Here is a 19,436-nt window from a genome sequence, read left to right as displayed (position 1 = left end):
ATTTGGGGGATAAAATTGTGTAATGTGTACAGTACTGCATAAAAGGGGGTGATCGGTGATATATTATAATATGTTATGTGATCAACTTTAGAGACACACTGAACACAAAATATACCCTTTTGAATAGGAAATAAGTATGAATCGGTACCTTTTTACTGAAGTGATGTCTGTAGCCCATAGAGGAATGAGAGTCTTAATGGTTGGGCAGCTTTTAGAATAGGTACATGATACATAAGTTCTATTTATATGCAAAAAATAGAGTAGGGGAATAAATACAAAGTAAAAATGGCTAGATTAACATCTCTTCAGGTTGACCAGTACATGGGGAATAAGGCAGGATGACCAGACATCACGCGACAGGGAAAGGGTCAGAACAAAATATGAATGAAATCTGAGCTAGACTGATGTGTATGCGTGAATACGCAACAGTTTATTAATAGTTTTAAGAACACTTTATCGGTAGCACTGAGCAAAAAATTAGAACTGTTGAAAAATATTGTATGTTTACTGATACCTTTGATTACACTACCCAAAGAAAAGCACTTATAAATAGGTATTCTTCTAATTTATCTTCCACACTTCAGACAAATGGTACTTCTAGGTTTAACAGACACATAATCCTGAACATAGAGGAACTTTCTTGGAAAAGATGTGGGAAGAGAATGATGCATTACATTTCAGTATGATTAGCAAGAAGTTGGTCCATGTCATTGAAGCACTAATGCAAGAAATTAAAGGTTACCTCTTGCAAAAGGTTTGAGATACTGGTATAAGGTATAGAAACATTTCTGGGAGATGTAAAGGAAATATAACACATTTAAACATAAATTTTAGTGTACTTTTTTATACTGATTTAGGCGAAGGGCGTGTCATTAATGATATTTATTTTCAAAATAGTAAGCAATGACCCCTCTCCCAATGTATTTCTACTGCTGATTAATCAGAAACATTATTGTTTTGTTTAAAAAAAATAATATCATAGTTTTGTAAATGGATCTATTGTAGTTTTGCTCATCATCCATAACCCACAAACTTATTTGATAGTCAGAGCAGAAAGAGAACTTTATTATAAACTACTATAGTTAGTTAACATTTTATAAGTTCTTGAGGTGAAATATCTTACTTTTTGGATATGTCTTTGTCTTGAGCATGTATATCTGGAACTAGTGCATTCCAAAAATTTGTTTCTTAAGATTTTCAATTAGGTAGGCAGATGTCTGGGAGAGTTGCTGCTGAGGATGTCTCCCACTCATCCTCCGTCTCAGCTTCACATCATCGGGTTCAGCCTCGGAGCTCACATAGCTGCCTTTACAGCCAATTACGTCCAAGCTCACTCCGGACAAAGAGTAGCCAGGATTACAGGTAGCTCATGCAACTTAGAACGCTGGTCTAGTATTTAGGTACTGCTCTAACCCTGTTTCTTATGAAAGGTTCTACGACTTAATTCAAACATACTTAACGTAGATTAGATTATTCATACAATGCCGACCTAGGTGAAAAAAGAGAAGATAAAAGGATGAGTGTTGCATGAAGCTTTGTTATCGACTGAGATGGGGTCGATCTTCAGCCAGGGACTACTTAAACACTTGCTTTTCTCATTGAACCGGATATCTTCTAAGACAAGTACCTGGGAGATTGTTTTATTTAACTGTTTGTACGCCTCTAGCACTCATCTGACACACATATCCTGAAGTTGTCCACACTACGAAAAGAAATGAACTAAGAACATATTTTTTCAATGTTTTTGTAGATAAAAAACATAGATAAAATAATCTTAAGTTTTTCATGCAACATGATCTAAATGTAGTTTATGATCAAATTCCTCCATATTGATGACAATTTTGTGTTGATTTTCTTCAGGTTTGGATCCTGCTTTGCCGTTCTTTGCCACACTGAAAGACTCGTGGAAGCTGGACAAAGAGGATGCTATTTTTGTTGACGTCATTCACACCAACACTGGTCTCTTTGGCAAGATTGAGCCCACTGGTCATATTGACTTCTACGTAAACGATGGCACGTTACAACCTGGCTGTACTGAACATAGAAGTAAGCTTTAGACTTGTATAATGATTGTAAAATAAGATCTGAAATTTAATCTCACTTTTACTAAAGTTTACTACGTCACTTTTGCGCAGTTACTGTACATAGTTAGTAAACTATGCAAAAATAGTTAACGAAGCAGTAAATTAAAATTTAAATAATGACAATAACAAGTTCTTGTTAACCTAACTAGCATGTCTGATCGACAAAATAACGACACAAATCTACAAAGCAAAGGTAGGAATAAACGGCTGAAGTACACATGTAACTGCAAGCTGACAATATTTGGTAGCTGCAAGAGAAGTCAACCTTAACACATCGGTGAAAAGTTTCCAATACCTGTAAGGTACAAACTGTCCTACTAACTTGTTACTGTAATTACACATCACATCAAACTGCTGTCAACAAATTATGACAATCCCCTCTGTCCCTCCTGTCTTACTTCACTATCTCTCGCTCGCAAATTTATATGATTGATTTAATTTTTGTTTCAAAAAAGGTTTTTATCAAGTTAAATTGCATTCCATTTTCAATTTGATGTTATTAGACGTTCATACCATTTATTTTCCAAAAGTATTAATGTTTGTGCAGGTAAATTTTACTCTTTTAAAGCCTATTATATTTTGATTAGATTTTATTTCAACTTTGGCGGCCAGTGGTAGTGAACAACATAGAAAATTCTGACTAGCAGAACTGGTTTAACACAAACTGTTGGTATTTATGGTAGCTCAGCTTAGCCTAGTTGGAGATACTTTGAACTATAATGATTTCAAGCTGGTGAGGAGAAGCTGCCATTATTCAGAGAGGGGGGCAATCAATGGTAAACTGCAGCAGGGGCAGCTATGGTCATTGGTCAACAACCTCAAAAGTTATATTTTGGTAATGACTGTGATGTCTGGAACTAGGTCAGTTAGTGTATATTAGATATTTACCAGGTTTCTAAGTTTGCCTGTTACCTTTTCCACAATTGTGTTCATTTATCAGTGGCACATATTTAATTTGTTGTAATTTACTTCTGGCCATTTTCAGACCCTCCATTATGTAGTCATATGCTGGCCAACACTTACTTCGCTGAGTCTATCACCTCCACAGTTGGATTCTATGGTACCTCATGTCCCAACTACTTCCAGTACACGCTGGGCTGGTGTCCCCTCACTAACAAGTACCATCCAGCAGCTCGCTCTAGGATCCTCATGGGGGAGAAAGTTATTTTTGGGTGAGTTCTGTGACGGTTGGAGACATACTTTTGTACGTATTTTAAGAAATGAAAGTTCTATAACCAAAATGCAATTGTCTACATTGTTATTAAATATAAATACCCCCACCGCAGCAAACCTGCAGACTAAGCGAATTTCCGTTTTCCTGATTGGATTTACACTTAAATGTTTCCTTACAAATATTACATATATTGCCTATTTAAAAAGAATTAGTTTAACAAATACTTAGGTTTGCTGCAACAGGGAGGGTAAAACTGTTTTTTTAATGTAAAATGTTAATAGGTAGGCCTACTGTAGTTTAGTAAGAAATTAATGTATTTTCCAAATTTAATCAAAATATGTTCATAAACAAGCAAAAACTACAACTGTTGACTTATTCTCCATAAGAATAACATGGGAATTTTAAAATTACAATTTTTTAAAATTTTCTCCGTAACCATTAGGCGCACAAAAACGCTTCAATATACTAAATTATTTGTTTTTTTACGCTCTACAAAATGGTTTAGAAATAAATTGTGAAATTTTGTGTTTTTAGATTCAAAAATGGGAAAAACCTATTTTTACCCCATAAAACCCCCCATAAACCCCCGTTCCCATAGTCCGATCATGCCGGTTCGCGAATTCATTCAAGTTTACCCCGCTTTACACCTTTAAACCAAATTTCATCAATATCAGAAAAAAATTACTCAAGTTATCGTGTTCATATAAATCTATATATATACATATATATAAAAATTTCAACAAATGGTGTTTTTGGCCTCTGGGGACATCAAAATGAAAAAGTAAATCGGTCCCGGGCCTAGGTCTTACCATGCCACCTACGGTAATAGCTACTTCCCTATAGGGAAATTCGCTAAAATGCTAAAACCAATGTGCTATCAGTGGTGTCTTGTAACCAGGGTTCTAGGGGGCTCTGCCAAAGCTGATAAAGCAGTTTTCATTACTAAACTATTAAAAAATATATTTCCTTAATTATTTACTGTATTTAGATATGAGTAGATTGAATAGTAGATTGAAATAGCTGAAAAATTTAATCCGTGTTTTGAGAACCAAATCTAGTAATTTACTTTCAAACACGAAGTAGAGTTTGGGTCAAAGGTCAAAGTCATAAGGCCTCTTCCTACGTAGGCGACAGGAGCAGCGCAATGGGAGCGACAAAATTCCAAAATGTAGGAGCGTCCTTAGTGGGCGACACTTTGGCAGCATGCGTTGCGAGCATATTATCTTGAAATTACAGGCCATTTAGTATCTTACCACTGTTGTCGCTACCAGTGTTGCACGTGTCGCAGAAATGCTCAAATAGAACTCTCCTATTCAGGCGACACAGTATTCTCACTGAAGAGACTGTTGTGATAGGTGTTTCGGTAACATTTTGTCCCACCACGTGCATGCATTCTAAGGAAGAATTCATTGCTTCAGTACAAAAGTATCCTTCAAAATGTAACATGCGATACATACACAATCATTGCAAGTTAATGAACAATAGATTATGGTCGAAGATCGCAGAAAAACGGAATGGAAATAGCATGTACCTTCCCAATATCACATTGCCCACGTGGGGTATATTGTTTACATAAAAACCAGTCACAAAGTTATTTTACTATTTGCTCGCCAAGTAAAGTAGGAAGCCAAATTCTACAGCATTCTGGTGATTCAAGCATTTACACTGGCTTCACTACTGTCACGACACTCCTGTCGCCCACCTAGGACGGAGCCTGAGATTCATAGCTTAAATTGTTATAAGTTATATTATCATAGCATTTCAAAGACGATTTGATTGCTTACTATTCAGATTGTAATGAATAATTTTAGTTTTCCGTCTAATCAGTGTGATATAAGAAATAATATTTGACGTACAATAATCATATTTTTATGTACTGGTTGTTTCAGAGCTCGAGGACTCTATATAGTACAAACAGGATCAGCCCCTCCTTATGCTCTTGGCTAGTTAAATGCTTTGGAGGCACAAAAATCTAATACCTAAAATCTAATTCCTCATCCTCTGTGGAGTTAACAGAGTACCACTGTACATTAGTAAAAACTACTCAATAGAATTTTTTATTACCACCTAATAGTTTTATTTACCTGATAGTCAATGATGCTAATACCTAAAACAAGGTTTAAAACGTTATGGAATACATTCTTTTGACAAAGTAATACAATTATTTTCTAGATATTAGCAGCCTTTTTTTAATTTTGCATCATTCCATCTTCATAGGTCCCAGGCTTGAATGTGGAACGTTTTGAGTTTTAATGGTGAGCAAGATTTAAACTCATAACAATTTAATGATCTGTAGTCGGTTAACAACCAGATAGATGTAAGGCTTAAAAAAGTCTACGAATTGTTGTTGGACAACATTTTTGTGAAGAAAACAAACTGAAGACAAAACTATTAGACAATTGTAGAAATAAATTTATAACAATATATTTCACAAGTACAAAGCCTCAGTAAATACGTACAATAATCAGTACAAACCATATAAAACAATAACAAATATACAAAAATACACAATATCACAACATGAAAAAGTTACAAAATGTTATATCACATCGAGACAATTATCATAAGTCTATATCACAGAGGTCTGGCAGATGACTAGAGGACACCGTAGGGGGGTAAAGGGGGAATCATCTCGGCTTAAGCAGTAAATACGCCCCTGGACGGCTGGTGGGGGGTGCGAACCCATTTTTGAGCGTCGCTTGAATTTTATCTGCAACATGAAATTACCATTTATTTTCTCAATTACCGTAGTAGTTTTCATCATAGGAGCAAAAGTGGTCCTTGGTTTGGTTCCCAATTGTGTTTAACAATGACCAAGGCGCTGCCGAGCTTGGAATTATGATTATGTACCAAAAAGACACTTTCGCTCCATGTGATGAACAACTATAACCTTATTCTAATCGTTACAAAATTAGACCACATAATTTCAGGCTATACAAAGTCGTCATCAATAAAATTTCTGTTGTTTACAAACATAGCTTTTAATATCAAGTGATTAGCAGCGTTTTCATAATGCACTCATAATATTTTGAGCTCAGCATGCTGAAAAATTTACCACATTATGTTCTTTTTTCTGCTCCCTATTTGAAGTTACCCGAAAACGATGAATTTGAGTACGGTTTAGAAAACTAAAATCGGCTGCTTTCTGAACAGTTTGGTGAAAAAGAATATTCTATGACACTGAACAACTTTTTACCCATTTGTGGAAATAGTTGTATACTTTTACAACTACAATTCATACATAATCAAGGATAGAGAGATGCCAAAGACCTATCTCAACTTAACGTGAGACTGACGATAGAGACGAGTTCATCATTTCTCCGTGTAATTCTGAATAAGAAACTGATGGAAAAGTTACATTGACTACGTCCACATCAAAATCTCATCTAGTTTTCAAGTTACAAAAAAGTTTTGTGAAATATTCATTAAGAAATTGGGAGAAAAAAATGCTTACTTCGCCCTATGGTAGAATTGCACTCAGATCTATGCTACTTTCTAATTATCTTGCTAAAGAGGTACACTAAACAGGGACTCAAAATAACTTTCTGGAGAAGCCAATTCCTCCTACATCAAAACACGAAGATATTGATGTTCAGCTACAAAACATCAACAATGAAGAGCAGTATAGACTAGCTTATGATTCAATTTACACGTAAACTTAAGGTGTTAAGCATCTTAATAGTTGTATACTTAATACCAAATACTTTATACTTAGTACTTAACACATCCCTGCACATCACCATCCCTGCCCAGTTGCGCATGCCTCCGATCGGAGACATCACCATCCCTGCTCAGGTGCGCATGCCTCCGATCGGAGACATCACCATCCCTGCCCAGGTGCGCATGCCTCCGATCGGAGACATCACCATCCCTGCCCAGGTGCGCATGCCTCCGATCGGAGACATCACCATCCCTGCCCGGGTGCGCATGCCTCCGATCGGAGACATCACCATCCCTGCCCAGGTGCGCATGCCTCCGATCGGAGACATCACCATCCCTGCCCAGGTGCGCATGCCTCCGATCGGAGACATCACCATCCCTGCCCAGGTGCGCATGCCTCCGATCGGAGACATCACCATCCCTGCCCAGGTGCGCATGCCTCCGATCGGAGACATCACCATCCCTGCTCAGGTGCACATGCAGATGGGAGACATTTCCCATGGACAGTGTAATGTGATTACATTTCATCTAGCTATTGAGAAGGAAACGCCGCATATTGTGCCTTAGCGTGCATGTTAGGGTAGTGGGTTTTGGGTTTTTATTTCGGGTTGGTCGAGGTAACCCCAAATATTCATATTTTCCACTGGGCTTTATTTTTGCATTTGTTGACGTTGTTCATCTTCGCGTCTGTCGTAGCATGTTAGACATTTAATGATATGGATTAGAATAGTAATACTGAATGAACTGTAGCATTGTGGCTAGCTTTAAAATTTTGTTTGATCTTTTTTGGTATGTGTCAAACTGTTTTGTTCTAAGTATTCTTAAAATAATTTTTTATTTTCATGCACTCTAATAATATGTATATAATATGTAACTGATTTCACCACAATCTCCATTTAAATACCATTTCAAATAGTTAAATGTTTTCCTCATGGAGTGCATCAGTATCTTCAAATCCCAATGGTTTCAAGACTAGCTCTCTGATTGGCCACTGATATGTATCACATGACCAACTCCTTCCTTCTGTAGAGTAGTGTCACTCTTGGGCAAGTCCTGTTGCTATGAGGACTTAACATATGAGGCAAACGTTTAATATAGCGGGTTGTTATTGTCCAACCTCAATTGATCTTTCACTGGTTATTGACTAGATGATGGCAAGACCTTCAATACTTTAATCAAATAACTCACCATGCTCATGTCTGATGATGATAGCACGACACAAGAGGTCACCGTCGCATAGAGACACTGCCTCTTCTGTATTGCTGACAGTGTATCTACAGCTGACAGGGTCCTCACTGTGTCTACACCAATAGTCAAACTGTCCTGGCAGATCACTGTCTGGGAAATCCTCGTACGTTCCTGGCAAAATAAACATATGATTACAAGATGTAACTAGTTAAACCATTATTGGGTAGATCATGGTGGAGCCAGTTGAAATCTAAGCGCCATACAATACTTTTTAACTACTATTTTAGTCTGTCCAAATCTCTATACACCCAAAATTCAAATGCAATGCTCACTATAACGTCGTGATCCTTGAAGATGGTAAAGAAAAGAAGCTCCTGTTAAGTAAAGATTATGTTAAGTGAATGGATCTTTGTGGTTCAACTGGTCAAAACCTAGTTGAACTATGGTGCCACGGAGATAGTTTAGTGAGTGAAAAAATGTGCTTAAGTAGTAGAGGGAGTTTGGGAAGGTCAAAAACATATGTCAAGGCAGGCAGCGGGCGTCCATCAACTTCAGATGAGATAAACCAAAAGTTGAAAAGAATCTTTCTTGCTGATCCAGTGTGTGACTGCAAGAGATTAAAACTCTGAAATGTAACAGGTCTATGACTGTCATAGACATATTGGCAAGTGCGGGAAATTTTAATGACACTGATCCACAAGCAAATCCCTCAAATTTGTGACTTCTCTTGGCAGAAAATAACTGACTCCGCAGACGGTCAAGTAGTGCAAATAGATTACTTTTTGTGAGCTTCCTTGACCATCTACGCAAATTTTTTTGTCCATGCACTTTTCTCTTATGGCCATCTACCTATGAATTTAAATTCTCCAGTTTAGAGTTGACTTTTTCTTTGTCAGATGCTACAACAATACTGAGAGTTTCGTAGATAGAGTTGGGTGCGAGAACAGTAATGGAGGAAGTAAAGAACACTGCAATGGTGTCAGACTGATCTAGCTTACTCTGTCATGAAGACAACTCATTGAACATCCGATAATTTACCGATAACCCTTGTAACCAACATTTTGCTACTCTGTGACTAAGACAAATTGTTGTTAGTAGACAAATTAATTGGAAATTTAGAGACCCTGTTCAAACGCAGGGAAACTTGTTTGTATCGATTTAACATTAAATTAATAATCACCACCAAAACAAATATATTATTTTATTTAACCCATCCAAAATGCTGCTGCACAATTGCTGCTAAATTTTTCCTGAATTGTTTGGAAATTGACTTACAATCTAAATACAAGAGATTGTTACAAAAGGTTGTCGGATAATTAAATAATGTAAGGCAATTAATAGGTTGTGAAAACAATTGATGCACTACTATACTAGTGATCAGAGAAGGGAGCTGGTCTGGTGGTTAGAATGCAGAACTTCAGTCCCTGGGGTCCCGGGTTCAAATCCCGCTAAATCAGCAATGGATTTTATCCAAGTGATAATGCCGCAACCCCTAGGTTTAACCTTAAGTAATGTGAAAAACGATCTAGGGCTCGTGCCTAGCGTCCTAGGACAAAAATAAATAAATAAAATAAAATAAAAACTATACTAGTGATTAGCATATTCCATACTTCACTGCAAGAGGAAATACCGGAAATATCTATACACATTTAAGGGATTTGGATTGTTTTCCCTCAAGTGTTTGTAATTATTTCATAAAAACACAATGAGACGTACCCCTGTGACCAGTGTATGAGCGGAGCAGCTGCTCCGTGGCAGCCAGTATCCTCTCTGAGCTCCAAGACGTGTCACTGTACGCCTCCAGCAGCTGATGTATCTGTGGCTCCAGCGCAGACGGAGCTCTCAGCGGCAACAGCTGACGTACAAAGTGTTGGCCAGCTCTCCAGATGTTGAGCCTCTCGTTGTGTCCTCTGCACTGGCTGTCTACGCACCTCGTCAACCCTCGATCTAAGAGTCATGATTGTGATATCAAGAACATATTTTTAAAAGTAAAATAAATGTTAGAAAACAAATATTAATTGTCCCTGTATTGTGTATAGCCTTTGAATGTTTGAATACTTGGTCAGCAAAAAAGATAAGGTATAAAATAAAATTTCAGACACTTCTTTGACTAGGCTCATACAACTAGGTTAAAAAAAAAAAAAAATGCAACAGCTGGAGCTGGTCCATATAGATTTGATGTCTACTTCAGTATCCAATACTCAATGGAATAACTGAAATCAAAAAACATAATAAACCTATGCCCTAATTGTTAACCTTTGTGCGGTGTTGAGAAAGTGTTTTTAAGGATACACCCCCACACCCCACACTTATGCGAGAAATTAGAGCAATCTTCTCTCATCCAGGTAAATAGGAGAAAATGGAGATGGATTGGCATATTCTTCGGCAACCACAAGATACAGTAGCGAGACAAGCCCTGGAATGGAATCCACAGGGAAATAGAAGAGGGAGACCAAGAACCTTGTGGCGGACTGTGGAGGAGTTAAAGAGTCAGGGCATGACATGGGCTAGGGCAAAGGAGCTGGCCATCCAAAGGTACCACTGGAGAGTGTTCATCGAGGCCCTATGCTCCCCCTAAGAACGTAAGGAAATAAGTCAAAGTAAGTCAAAAGTCTCTCATCCAGGTATACTATAAGATGTTGACCTGATATTTCACAAGGCAGGAGATACAATCATTCATAATTTGTTAGACATAAAATAAAGTGTAAATGTCAGCTACAGAACTGCAAATGGCACCATTCTGTTCACAGATTATGTAAATGAGCATCAAGGTGACTCTTCACTGTGAACACCCAAACTACAGAGCTATATGCACAAACAGCCCTTGCAAAAACCACCCATTAAATTCTTGTATAGTACAAACTATAACAACTATGTAACTCACCAGTCATGTTAGGCTGGAGATGTCTGCTGCAGTCTAGGTCTGTCTCACAGTAAGGTTCAGAGACGCCCATGTCGTCTACATCGGACAACTTGAGGACACCTCCGGCCAACACAAACTGTTGGCGACGCAGGTCGTTCATGGCGAGAGATCCGAGAGGAGAGTGGGCCAGGTGGTAGAGAAGACTCGCTACTCCGTGGACCAGCTGCGGAAAAAATGAAGGATTTGTTTCACATTTTGTTAGAGATTAGTCATTAATGAGAGAGTAGACTTGTAAAAGAGTGCCATCATTAGGTTATTAAATGAGTGGATCCAACAACTTATGTGGTTTCAAACGTTCAAGTTTAAATAAACATTGAAAAAAGGAATTAGTAAAGGGTTAAAACACAGGTCTTTAAGGTTTCAGTTTCATCTCCATTTTCTCTACGGCAAAATCATTTAGGACTACATTGTCAACTGAAATGTGCCTTTAGCCCATTTTAACAAGCATTTTAACACAATTGAGTTTTTAGATGATATTAAGTGTTTAAATCAATTTAAATAGTCATAGGATGAATGCCGTTTGGATCACATATAAAATATTTTGGATTCTTAATCCATCCCTCAGATCCAGCTAACGGTAGCTGATAGTTTTGCGTCCTATAAAGGGTGTCCGAAAAATAAATAGCAAATTCTAAGAATTTTTCCAAACATAACATAAATAAATTCTTTTTGACTGTATATCATATTTTATACATAAAAAAAACTTGTATGACCTGGCAGTTGTACTGCCTCTACGACTTTGTCAATTTTACCTGTTTATTTACAACATAAGGAAGATTTATTAATTATTTATTATAATGGGTCAAAATAAAAGAAAATCAAGACAAATTTTTTTCCAAAAACGCTTACATTTCTCGTCTCTAGCATTTAACATTAGTTTCTGAATGTAGTCGGAGGGTTACCTAGCAGATATACACCTTACGTTACTAAACTTATTCTTCAAACTGTTTCACAGACACACCTGGAGGCGATGTTCCCAGGATAGCTGCAGAAGATGGACAGTATCCAAAGGTTCTCCCAGTTCTGTAGCAATCACTACCGGCCCCACAGCATCAGGCACACAAGATCCTAGTATCTGTAACATTATACAAATTAACAATAGTTTCTAATTGAAACTTATAGTTAAAAAGGGTATATCTGGACTTTCACGTTTATAAATTGCATACATGCAAAGTTGCTTTATTGTATAAATAGTGTTATGTTATTCTTTGCTTTTTGTTTATGTTGATTACCGTAATTATTATTAAGGATTTTTGTGGAGAGTGTCCAAAGCAGAGACATTTCACCTCGCTTGGAGGTTGTGTCTTTAAAATAAAGTTTAAGACACAAACTCAAAGAGACACATTTTTAGGTTCTCTTCACTAAGCTAAACTATGGAAGTACAGCTTTGTTCAAAGAAGGGTATAAACGCCAAGCTTTTTATCACAAAGAGTAACCAAAGGGCAATTATATACTATAAGAAGCCACAGTAACACAAAAGTGAACTATTATTATTAGAAATTATTCTTATTCGGTATAATAAAAATACCAAACTACTTTGTAAATTAAAATAACTGTTTTCATGATAAGGAAATAAAAATGATCTCAAAACATTTCCAATCACAACATTCAATCAATATAATACTGTTTGTGGCGATAGACATTTAAAGAAAATGAATTATAAACTATCAAATAAGGTAAGTCGTTATGATTACATTTGGCTACTCGACAGAGGCATGAGCAACATATACATATCATGTGAACATATCATGTGGACATAACATGTTGAACATGAGTTGAATGTAAAATGAACATGTAACATGTGTGTTTAATGATATGTAGGTTGCAAGATACATGTCGTATCTGTCTGATTTACATAACACGTATCATCAAATACTCACTCAAACTAGAGAGAAGGTTGATGTGTTGGTGTTGTACATTCGTGAACATGGCAATTGTTTGGTGTTTTAGCACACTCCAACTCTGGGTACACCTAATGTTTTGTCAGACATTGTAAAATTGATGATTTTGAAATTTAGTAGCTTATATGAGTCAAAGTGTTTTTATACATGTTTATATCGTTGTTAGGCATATTATATTTTATGTATATAGGCATATGCATATTATGGAGTTTAATAGCTCGTGTTCAGGAAAAAGTAAACTAAAATAGAATGTAAAATAATTTTAACTGAAAGCAATACTTTGTTATACCGTAAGTAAAAATGACCCCACCGCAGCAAACCTGCAGACTAAGCGAATTTCTATTTGCCTGATTGGATTTACACTAAAAATGGCTCCTTAAAAATATCACATTTATTCCCTACTTAAATAGCATTAGATTAACGAGTACTTAGGTTTGCTGCAACAGGGAGGGTAAAAGGTGTTTTTTTGTAAAGTGTTAATAGTTTAGTGTGAAATGAATGTATTTTACAAATTTGATCAAAATATGCTCATAAACAAGCAAATTACAACAGTTTACAATTTTCTCCATAAAAATAACATGGAAATTTAAAATTGAACGTTTTTTTGAAATTTATCTGTAGCCACTAGGCGCATAATAATGCTTCAATATACTAAATTATTTGTTTTTTTAAGCTCTACAAAATGGTTTGGAAAGAAGTTGTTTTAATTTCTATATTTTTAGGGTCGAAAATGAAAAAAACCCCAATTTTTACCCCATAAAACCCCCCGCATAAACCCCTGTTCCAATAGTTGTATCATGCTGGTTCGCAAACTCGTTTTAATAATTGACATTAACTGAAACGTAGGTTTACAAATTTAATCAAAATCGTATGATTTTTGCTCGAGTTATCGCGCTAAGATATGAATTTGAACGGATGGTGTTTTTGGCCTCTAGGGACCTGAAAACGAAAAAGTAAATCGGTCCCGGATCCAGGTCTTACCATGAGTACGACGGTAATAGCTTACTCCCTATATGGAAAATTCGCTACAATGTGAATCAGCAAAGATACAACCAATATCGAACCAAACTTCTTAAGCAGTCTAAAAATCTACCTCAACGTCAACGAAAATTGTGCTGACTAGATTCGTCGCATTGTCAAAGCTTGCGACACGTCAAAACGTGAAAACAAAATAATTGTATATAACACGACACAATGACTTAAGACACGAACACACTAAGGAAGCCTATTTTACCGTTAAGGAGTCAAAGGGCTATACAATTGTTATAACAAAGATTGTTGTAGTGACAAGATTGTTGTTCTGGGAAATGATCGTAATCATAGTTGGAGCAGTAACACTATTCCTTCATAAGGTAAATTCGTAATTTTTTGGGAGTAATAGATTCATAGACACGTAGGTGTATTTCCAAAAACTTTGTACATGGTCCTATAAAATTATTCTTACCCGATCAATCAGTGTTGGTGTAAAAAGTTGATAAAACCCCGAAAAAGCATGAGTAATTATTAACGGTAAAGTGGTAAAGATAATAAACAAACACTTATTTAACAATTCAATAAATAACAAATATGCTTCTACCCTTCTCAACTTAAGAATCCCCCGACCATTGTACATAACGATTGCATGATTAAGCAACATTCAAAGCGTAAGCTTCGATTGTAGTCATGAATTATTGCCCCCAGGGGTAGTGGCAGGAGGGGGGGGGGGGGGGGGTGCGTGTATTTGACAATGACAACATGACGTCATCAGGGACCAAACACAAACACCGACAAAGTGACGTCATTGCTTCATTGTTGTAAAGAGATGTCACCGTATCGTTTGGAGTTGGTTTACAATAAAGAAATTGTAGATGAAACATCTTATGAATAATGAAATTAAGGAGGACCCATGCTGATCCGTTGAAATAAATATCATAACCGAGAAATAGTCAAATTTGATTAGTATCTTGAACTTAACTGATTCAAACTATCATAGCTCAAATTTAAGCCTATAATTTACTGATTATTTTGAGTCTAAAACATATCAAAAACATTAACAATACTGGAGCTATTGATTTTTAATCATAGAAAAGTCATATAAAAAATCATTTTTATGTTATTGTTGGTTGTTCACCTTGCGTTTGCTTGAAACTCGTCCGATTTAAATAACTAATAGATCAAATGAAAGCCGGTATTTCACTTAAGTTGCTTAGACCAAAATATTTAGTATTATAGGTGAAATACATCTTGAATTGAAGTAAGAATTCGAAAATATGTCAAATTTATATTTTTTTGGTCGAGTAATACAGTAGGTAAATATATGCCGATGCTTGATGTGAAATCTAAGCGTGCATACCTTCAACTTGAGACCTCAAACATGAAACTCGGTCGGGTAGAAGAGCCAAGTAAACTTGGAAAAGAAAACCCAAATTCTTTTAATAACCTATATAGGATTAAAAACTCGAAAAAGTAAGGATGCTAAATTTGTGTACATTCTATTATTTTGTACCTTTATTTCTACAATTTATCAAAATACAGAGTTAATGGGTTCAATATTTCAAAAGGCAGAATTAAAAATATCATTGTTGACAAGTATAAAAGAACCTACAGTTTTAAGGCCTATATTATAAGTGTAAATAATTGATTGTATATTTTAATCTAAGAATTTTTAAACTTGAAAATCAAAACTTTTACCTGAAGATGTTAAACAGTGATGCGGGAAATGAAACCTTTACGTCTCATCAACACGAAAAGCAGATAAAATATTTACCAAGTTTCCACGATGTGCGAGAAGGCAAGTCCGTTTCTCAAATCCATCCAAGTTTTATGTTAACTGCAAACAGCGCAAACAGTTTGTTTACCTCGTGTTTATAGCCTATAAACAACGCGCAGTTTTTCTACGTCATTTGTTACTCATAATTTCAAACTATTACGTTTTGAAAATATTTGGTATTCCGGATTCACACGAGTTTGGCTATAATAAAACACAAGTATTTTTATTTTTCGCCAAAATTCTTTTGAAAACTTTTTGTTTTTACTTGGCCTTTGAAAAACTTTTCAGCCCACTCATAATTTGAATAGTTTTAATATTATCTAAGTCATCGCACAAGCAAACAAATACATATAAGGGACGTAAGTTATAGGAGACGTTTCTGGTCATTTTTATTTAATGAAGAAAAACACGTCGTCCATATTCCATTCACGTTATTATTATCATATTGTGGAAGATTTATAAAAACCCACTGTTTAAGAACAAAAAAGTGTGTTTTAACTACTGGTCTATAACAACTTAGGTTATAATCGGAATAAATTCATCATTGTTAATAAATATATGCATTTTATTACACTCATACTAGCAGTTTAGTACGTTCAAATACCATACCGTATTATATTTTAAATTAAAAATAAAATTGAACAAAATTATTTACTCGATTTTTAAAAATTGTCTACAGATTACGTACTGATTTTAAGCAAGGATATTATTTTTACTTTCCGTCTCATGATAAAAATGTAATGGTACAATACTAAAGTTCTCATGAACTATATACAAAGAGAGGGAAATAAAAATGAAAAACATTTCTGGCCAGATAAACCAAAAATGGTATTAACTGAAGTAGTATTGTGATGACAATAGGATGCTTTATATGTAATACACATGTTTACCTATAAAACTCTAATAAAGTTAAAGCACTTAATAATGTTAATAAAGAGAATAAAGAGATTGTAATTGCAATATTCTACTCAAATTAGCATAATGAAATAGACAATGATCATTGAGATAATTAAGTTCAACAATTAATTATGCAGATCTATTGATTTGCATACTTAATAGATTAAGTGCTTTTTATATTAGCTAATCCCATTTTAGGCGTTCGTTACAGGTAAAAGGGGAAACATTATCAAGTGCATAAGAGAGTGGTATTTTGTTGTTAGTATAAGAAATTTTTAAACGCAAGGCGTCAAAATATTATTGGCTAGATAGCATATCATTTACCGTCATTAAGTGCTACTACCATAGTTGTAGTTTTACTGTTGAAATATGTCTTGTTTTGTTCGGAATTACGGCAGGATAAAAATATACGAAACTACTGCAAGATTACATACGATTGGGGTCAACATGTTTGATTTTTGTTCTTCAGTCATTATTCAAACGTCCATTAAAATTTAGACAGGAATACGACTTGGAAATATAGTACTAATACTAAACATGATCCTCTTAAAATAGAATGTAACTAATGTAAGAGTCAACAACAGTTAGCGACGTACGTTTCTTTATTACCAATGACATTAATTTGTGCATTATTAAAGTACTCTTAAGTTTAAGTGTGGATTAAAATTAAATCTCCAATAAAATCAAATCGTTTCCAAGCTTAATTCTAAGCTTGGTTCTAAGTTTCGTTCAGTTGAATTTGTATTTGTTATGTAAGTTCCAAAACGACAACTGGTTTTGTTTATTTTGCTGGACACCCATTTCTATTAACATAGATTAAACAAATAAATATAATTCACTCAAGTTTAGTTGACTACTAACTTATATCCTTTTAATTTTAAGATGGTGTCAATTTATGGTTTAGTTAGTTGATTTTAGTTTATACTCACATCGTATAATTTTTAACCATCGATTCTGTATAGACGATGTTTACAAAGCAAACCCGCACTTACCTTGATAACGTTTTGATGCTGCAACTCCGTCAGCAGGATAAGTTCCTTGAGCAGTTTCGCAGCAGTTCTACGGTAGCAAGTAGCCAGAGAAGCCTGTGGTTTACTCTCTTGACATTGGCGGAAGTCGTGCCCGTTGAGGTTCACCGTCTTGACCGCTACAGGACTTCCACGGAACACTCCCTTGTACACAGCCTTGGTCCATCCGGCGGCGACAAACTCCAGGTCGCGTACCTCGTGGAGGGTTGAGCAGTTGATGGGACCGGAGGACGGCACGGGCCACCGGAGTCCTCTGGGGGCGGAGGAAAACCCGCTGAGGTTCAGGAACAGCGAGTTCTCCCAGGAGTTGTCAGGGTCGCTCCGGTAGCTAGGGGGAGGAACTCTGTGGTCCAAGGAGGCACGGAACATGGGAGTGAAGAGAACTATGCTGGCCACTAGGAAGAGGAAGAAGTAGACTGAGATGAAGAGACAAACTCCTGAAGAACGGAGTTGAAGAAAGGGAGAAGTGAAGTACATGTTGAAGACACTTTGAAAATATATGCAAAAATAGTTCACCTAACATAAAGATTTCTGTCACAATTATTTTTAAAGTTCGTAAATCATAATAAGAAACGTATTTTGAGATTTATAAAACACATAACCGAAAATTTATTAAAATACTTAATAATTAGATGATTCAACTCACTGTTACAGCATAACCTCAAAGTCACGTATTGATCTGTAGCCACCTCACCGCCTTGTTCAGCTGTTCGCTTGTCGACCGATTACGCGCGTTATCACACTTAACCCCGCGTTTTATCACCATCACACTGCCTACAAACACTACTCGATCAGCTGATTTTTGAGTGTTGGTTGTCCACAGCTGTGTGTATGATCCGGTCGGTGCTCGAGGTCCGACTGTCGAGAGTCGAGAATCGAATGTTTTGTTTACCCGACTCTTCCCACTTCCCACCCAACGACCTGTCCCTCGCAGCGCGCAGCCGCTAACAAGATGTGAACAGACGGGTGGCTCGTTGTGTCCCACCTTACCTGAAACACGACGAGAGCTAAGGTGAATCGCTGTGTCCCACCTTACCGAAATATATGCACAAGATATGTTCTGGAAGATGACTTGTTGTTTTCCACCTTTCCTAAATATATGAACAAGATTTGATCTGCAACATGACTCCTTGTATTCCACATTACCTAAATGTAACCACAATGATGACTACACTGAATATCGTATACACATCTCAAAATAAACATATACCACTTTAGCTATAATATTAAAAACAAAAACAACAATTAACTCATCTAATCCTTTTCTCGTGTTAAACAATATTTATTAATATACCTTTAATGTTAAGAAAAAACATGAGACATAATCAATGTCTGATAGAAACCATTGCTAATATTATATCAAACCTCTGGGGCAGTTTAAAATAAATAAGCCCGTTCCAATAAACGAAAAAGAAACTACAACTCCAATTTCAACTGCAGATCCTGTTTAAAAATCTCAAAGGCCTGGATGGTTGTTGCAAGACAACTGACATCATATTTTAACCGTTGAATGCTTCACGGATTCTTTCCTTTTAGTAAAGGTCCTATTCAGAAGGCCCTACCTAACACCCTCTTGGACGTTTCGGGTGATGAATGACTCTACAGATTGTCCTAAACACTGAAGAGTCCTTGACAACCCCTCGTAACTCCTAGAAGTGCATTCTTCGACACTAGCCTCGGACCACCTCGTGTGGGATTCATGGAACCTTTAGCACGTTCAAGAGAGAAACTATTAGTATCTTCGTCACAATTGATCTTCATAGAATCGTTTGTTATTCCATCAATTTATTTTTTTAATTTCTTTAAAAGGAGTAATGTATTAATTTAAGAAA

At 36.1% G+C, this 19,436-nt stretch overlaps 2 protein-coding genes across 2 annotated transcripts in view; one reads left to right on the top strand and one right to left on the bottom strand.

Moving 5' to 3' along the window:
* The window catches only part of LOC128985151 (uncharacterized), a 29,311-nt gene extending 24,015 nt beyond the window's left edge, over positions 1 to 5,296 (top strand). The window contains exons 13-16 of the mRNA XM_054404533.1: positions 1,206 to 1,362; positions 1,861 to 2,046; positions 3,070 to 3,256; positions 5,148 to 5,296. Of these exons, the coding sequence (XP_054260508.1) occupies positions 1,206 to 1,362; positions 1,861 to 2,046; positions 3,070 to 3,256; positions 5,148 to 5,205 (588 nt within the window). The 3' untranslated portion in view covers positions 5,206 to 5,296. The remainder of the gene's footprint in view (positions 1 to 1,205; positions 1,363 to 1,860; positions 2,047 to 3,069; positions 3,257 to 5,147) is intronic.
* A 353-nt stretch (positions 5,297 to 5,649) lies between these two features.
* On the bottom strand, positions 5,650 to 18,485 carry LOC128986868 (extracellular tyrosine-protein kinase PKDCC-like). Its single transcript, XM_054407443.1, has 6 exons — positions 17,569 to 18,485; positions 11,991 to 12,104; positions 10,991 to 11,192; positions 9,823 to 10,053; positions 8,107 to 8,277; positions 5,650 to 5,968 (listed from the first exon to the last, which is right to left on the bottom strand). The coding sequence occupies exons 1-6, from the start codon at positions 18,079 to 18,081 to the stop codon at positions 5,886 to 5,888; spliced, it is 1,314 nt and encodes a 437-aa protein (XP_054263418.1). The 5' UTR covers positions 18,082 to 18,485; the 3' UTR covers positions 5,650 to 5,885.
* Positions 18,486 to 19,436: the final 951 nt, after the last annotated feature.

Source organism: Macrosteles quadrilineatus, unplaced genomic scaffold, assembly GCF_028750875.1.
Source record: "Macrosteles quadrilineatus isolate MER2022 unplaced genomic scaffold, UCM_ALF_1.0 Scaffold_2__2_contigs__length_208266976, whole genome shotgun sequence".
Classification (NCBI taxonomy): Eukaryota; Metazoa; Arthropoda; class Insecta; order Hemiptera; family Cicadellidae; genus Macrosteles; species Macrosteles quadrilineatus.
The sequence above is the reverse complement of the archived record's forward strand: the minus strand, read 5'-3'. Positions and strand labels throughout refer to the sequence as shown.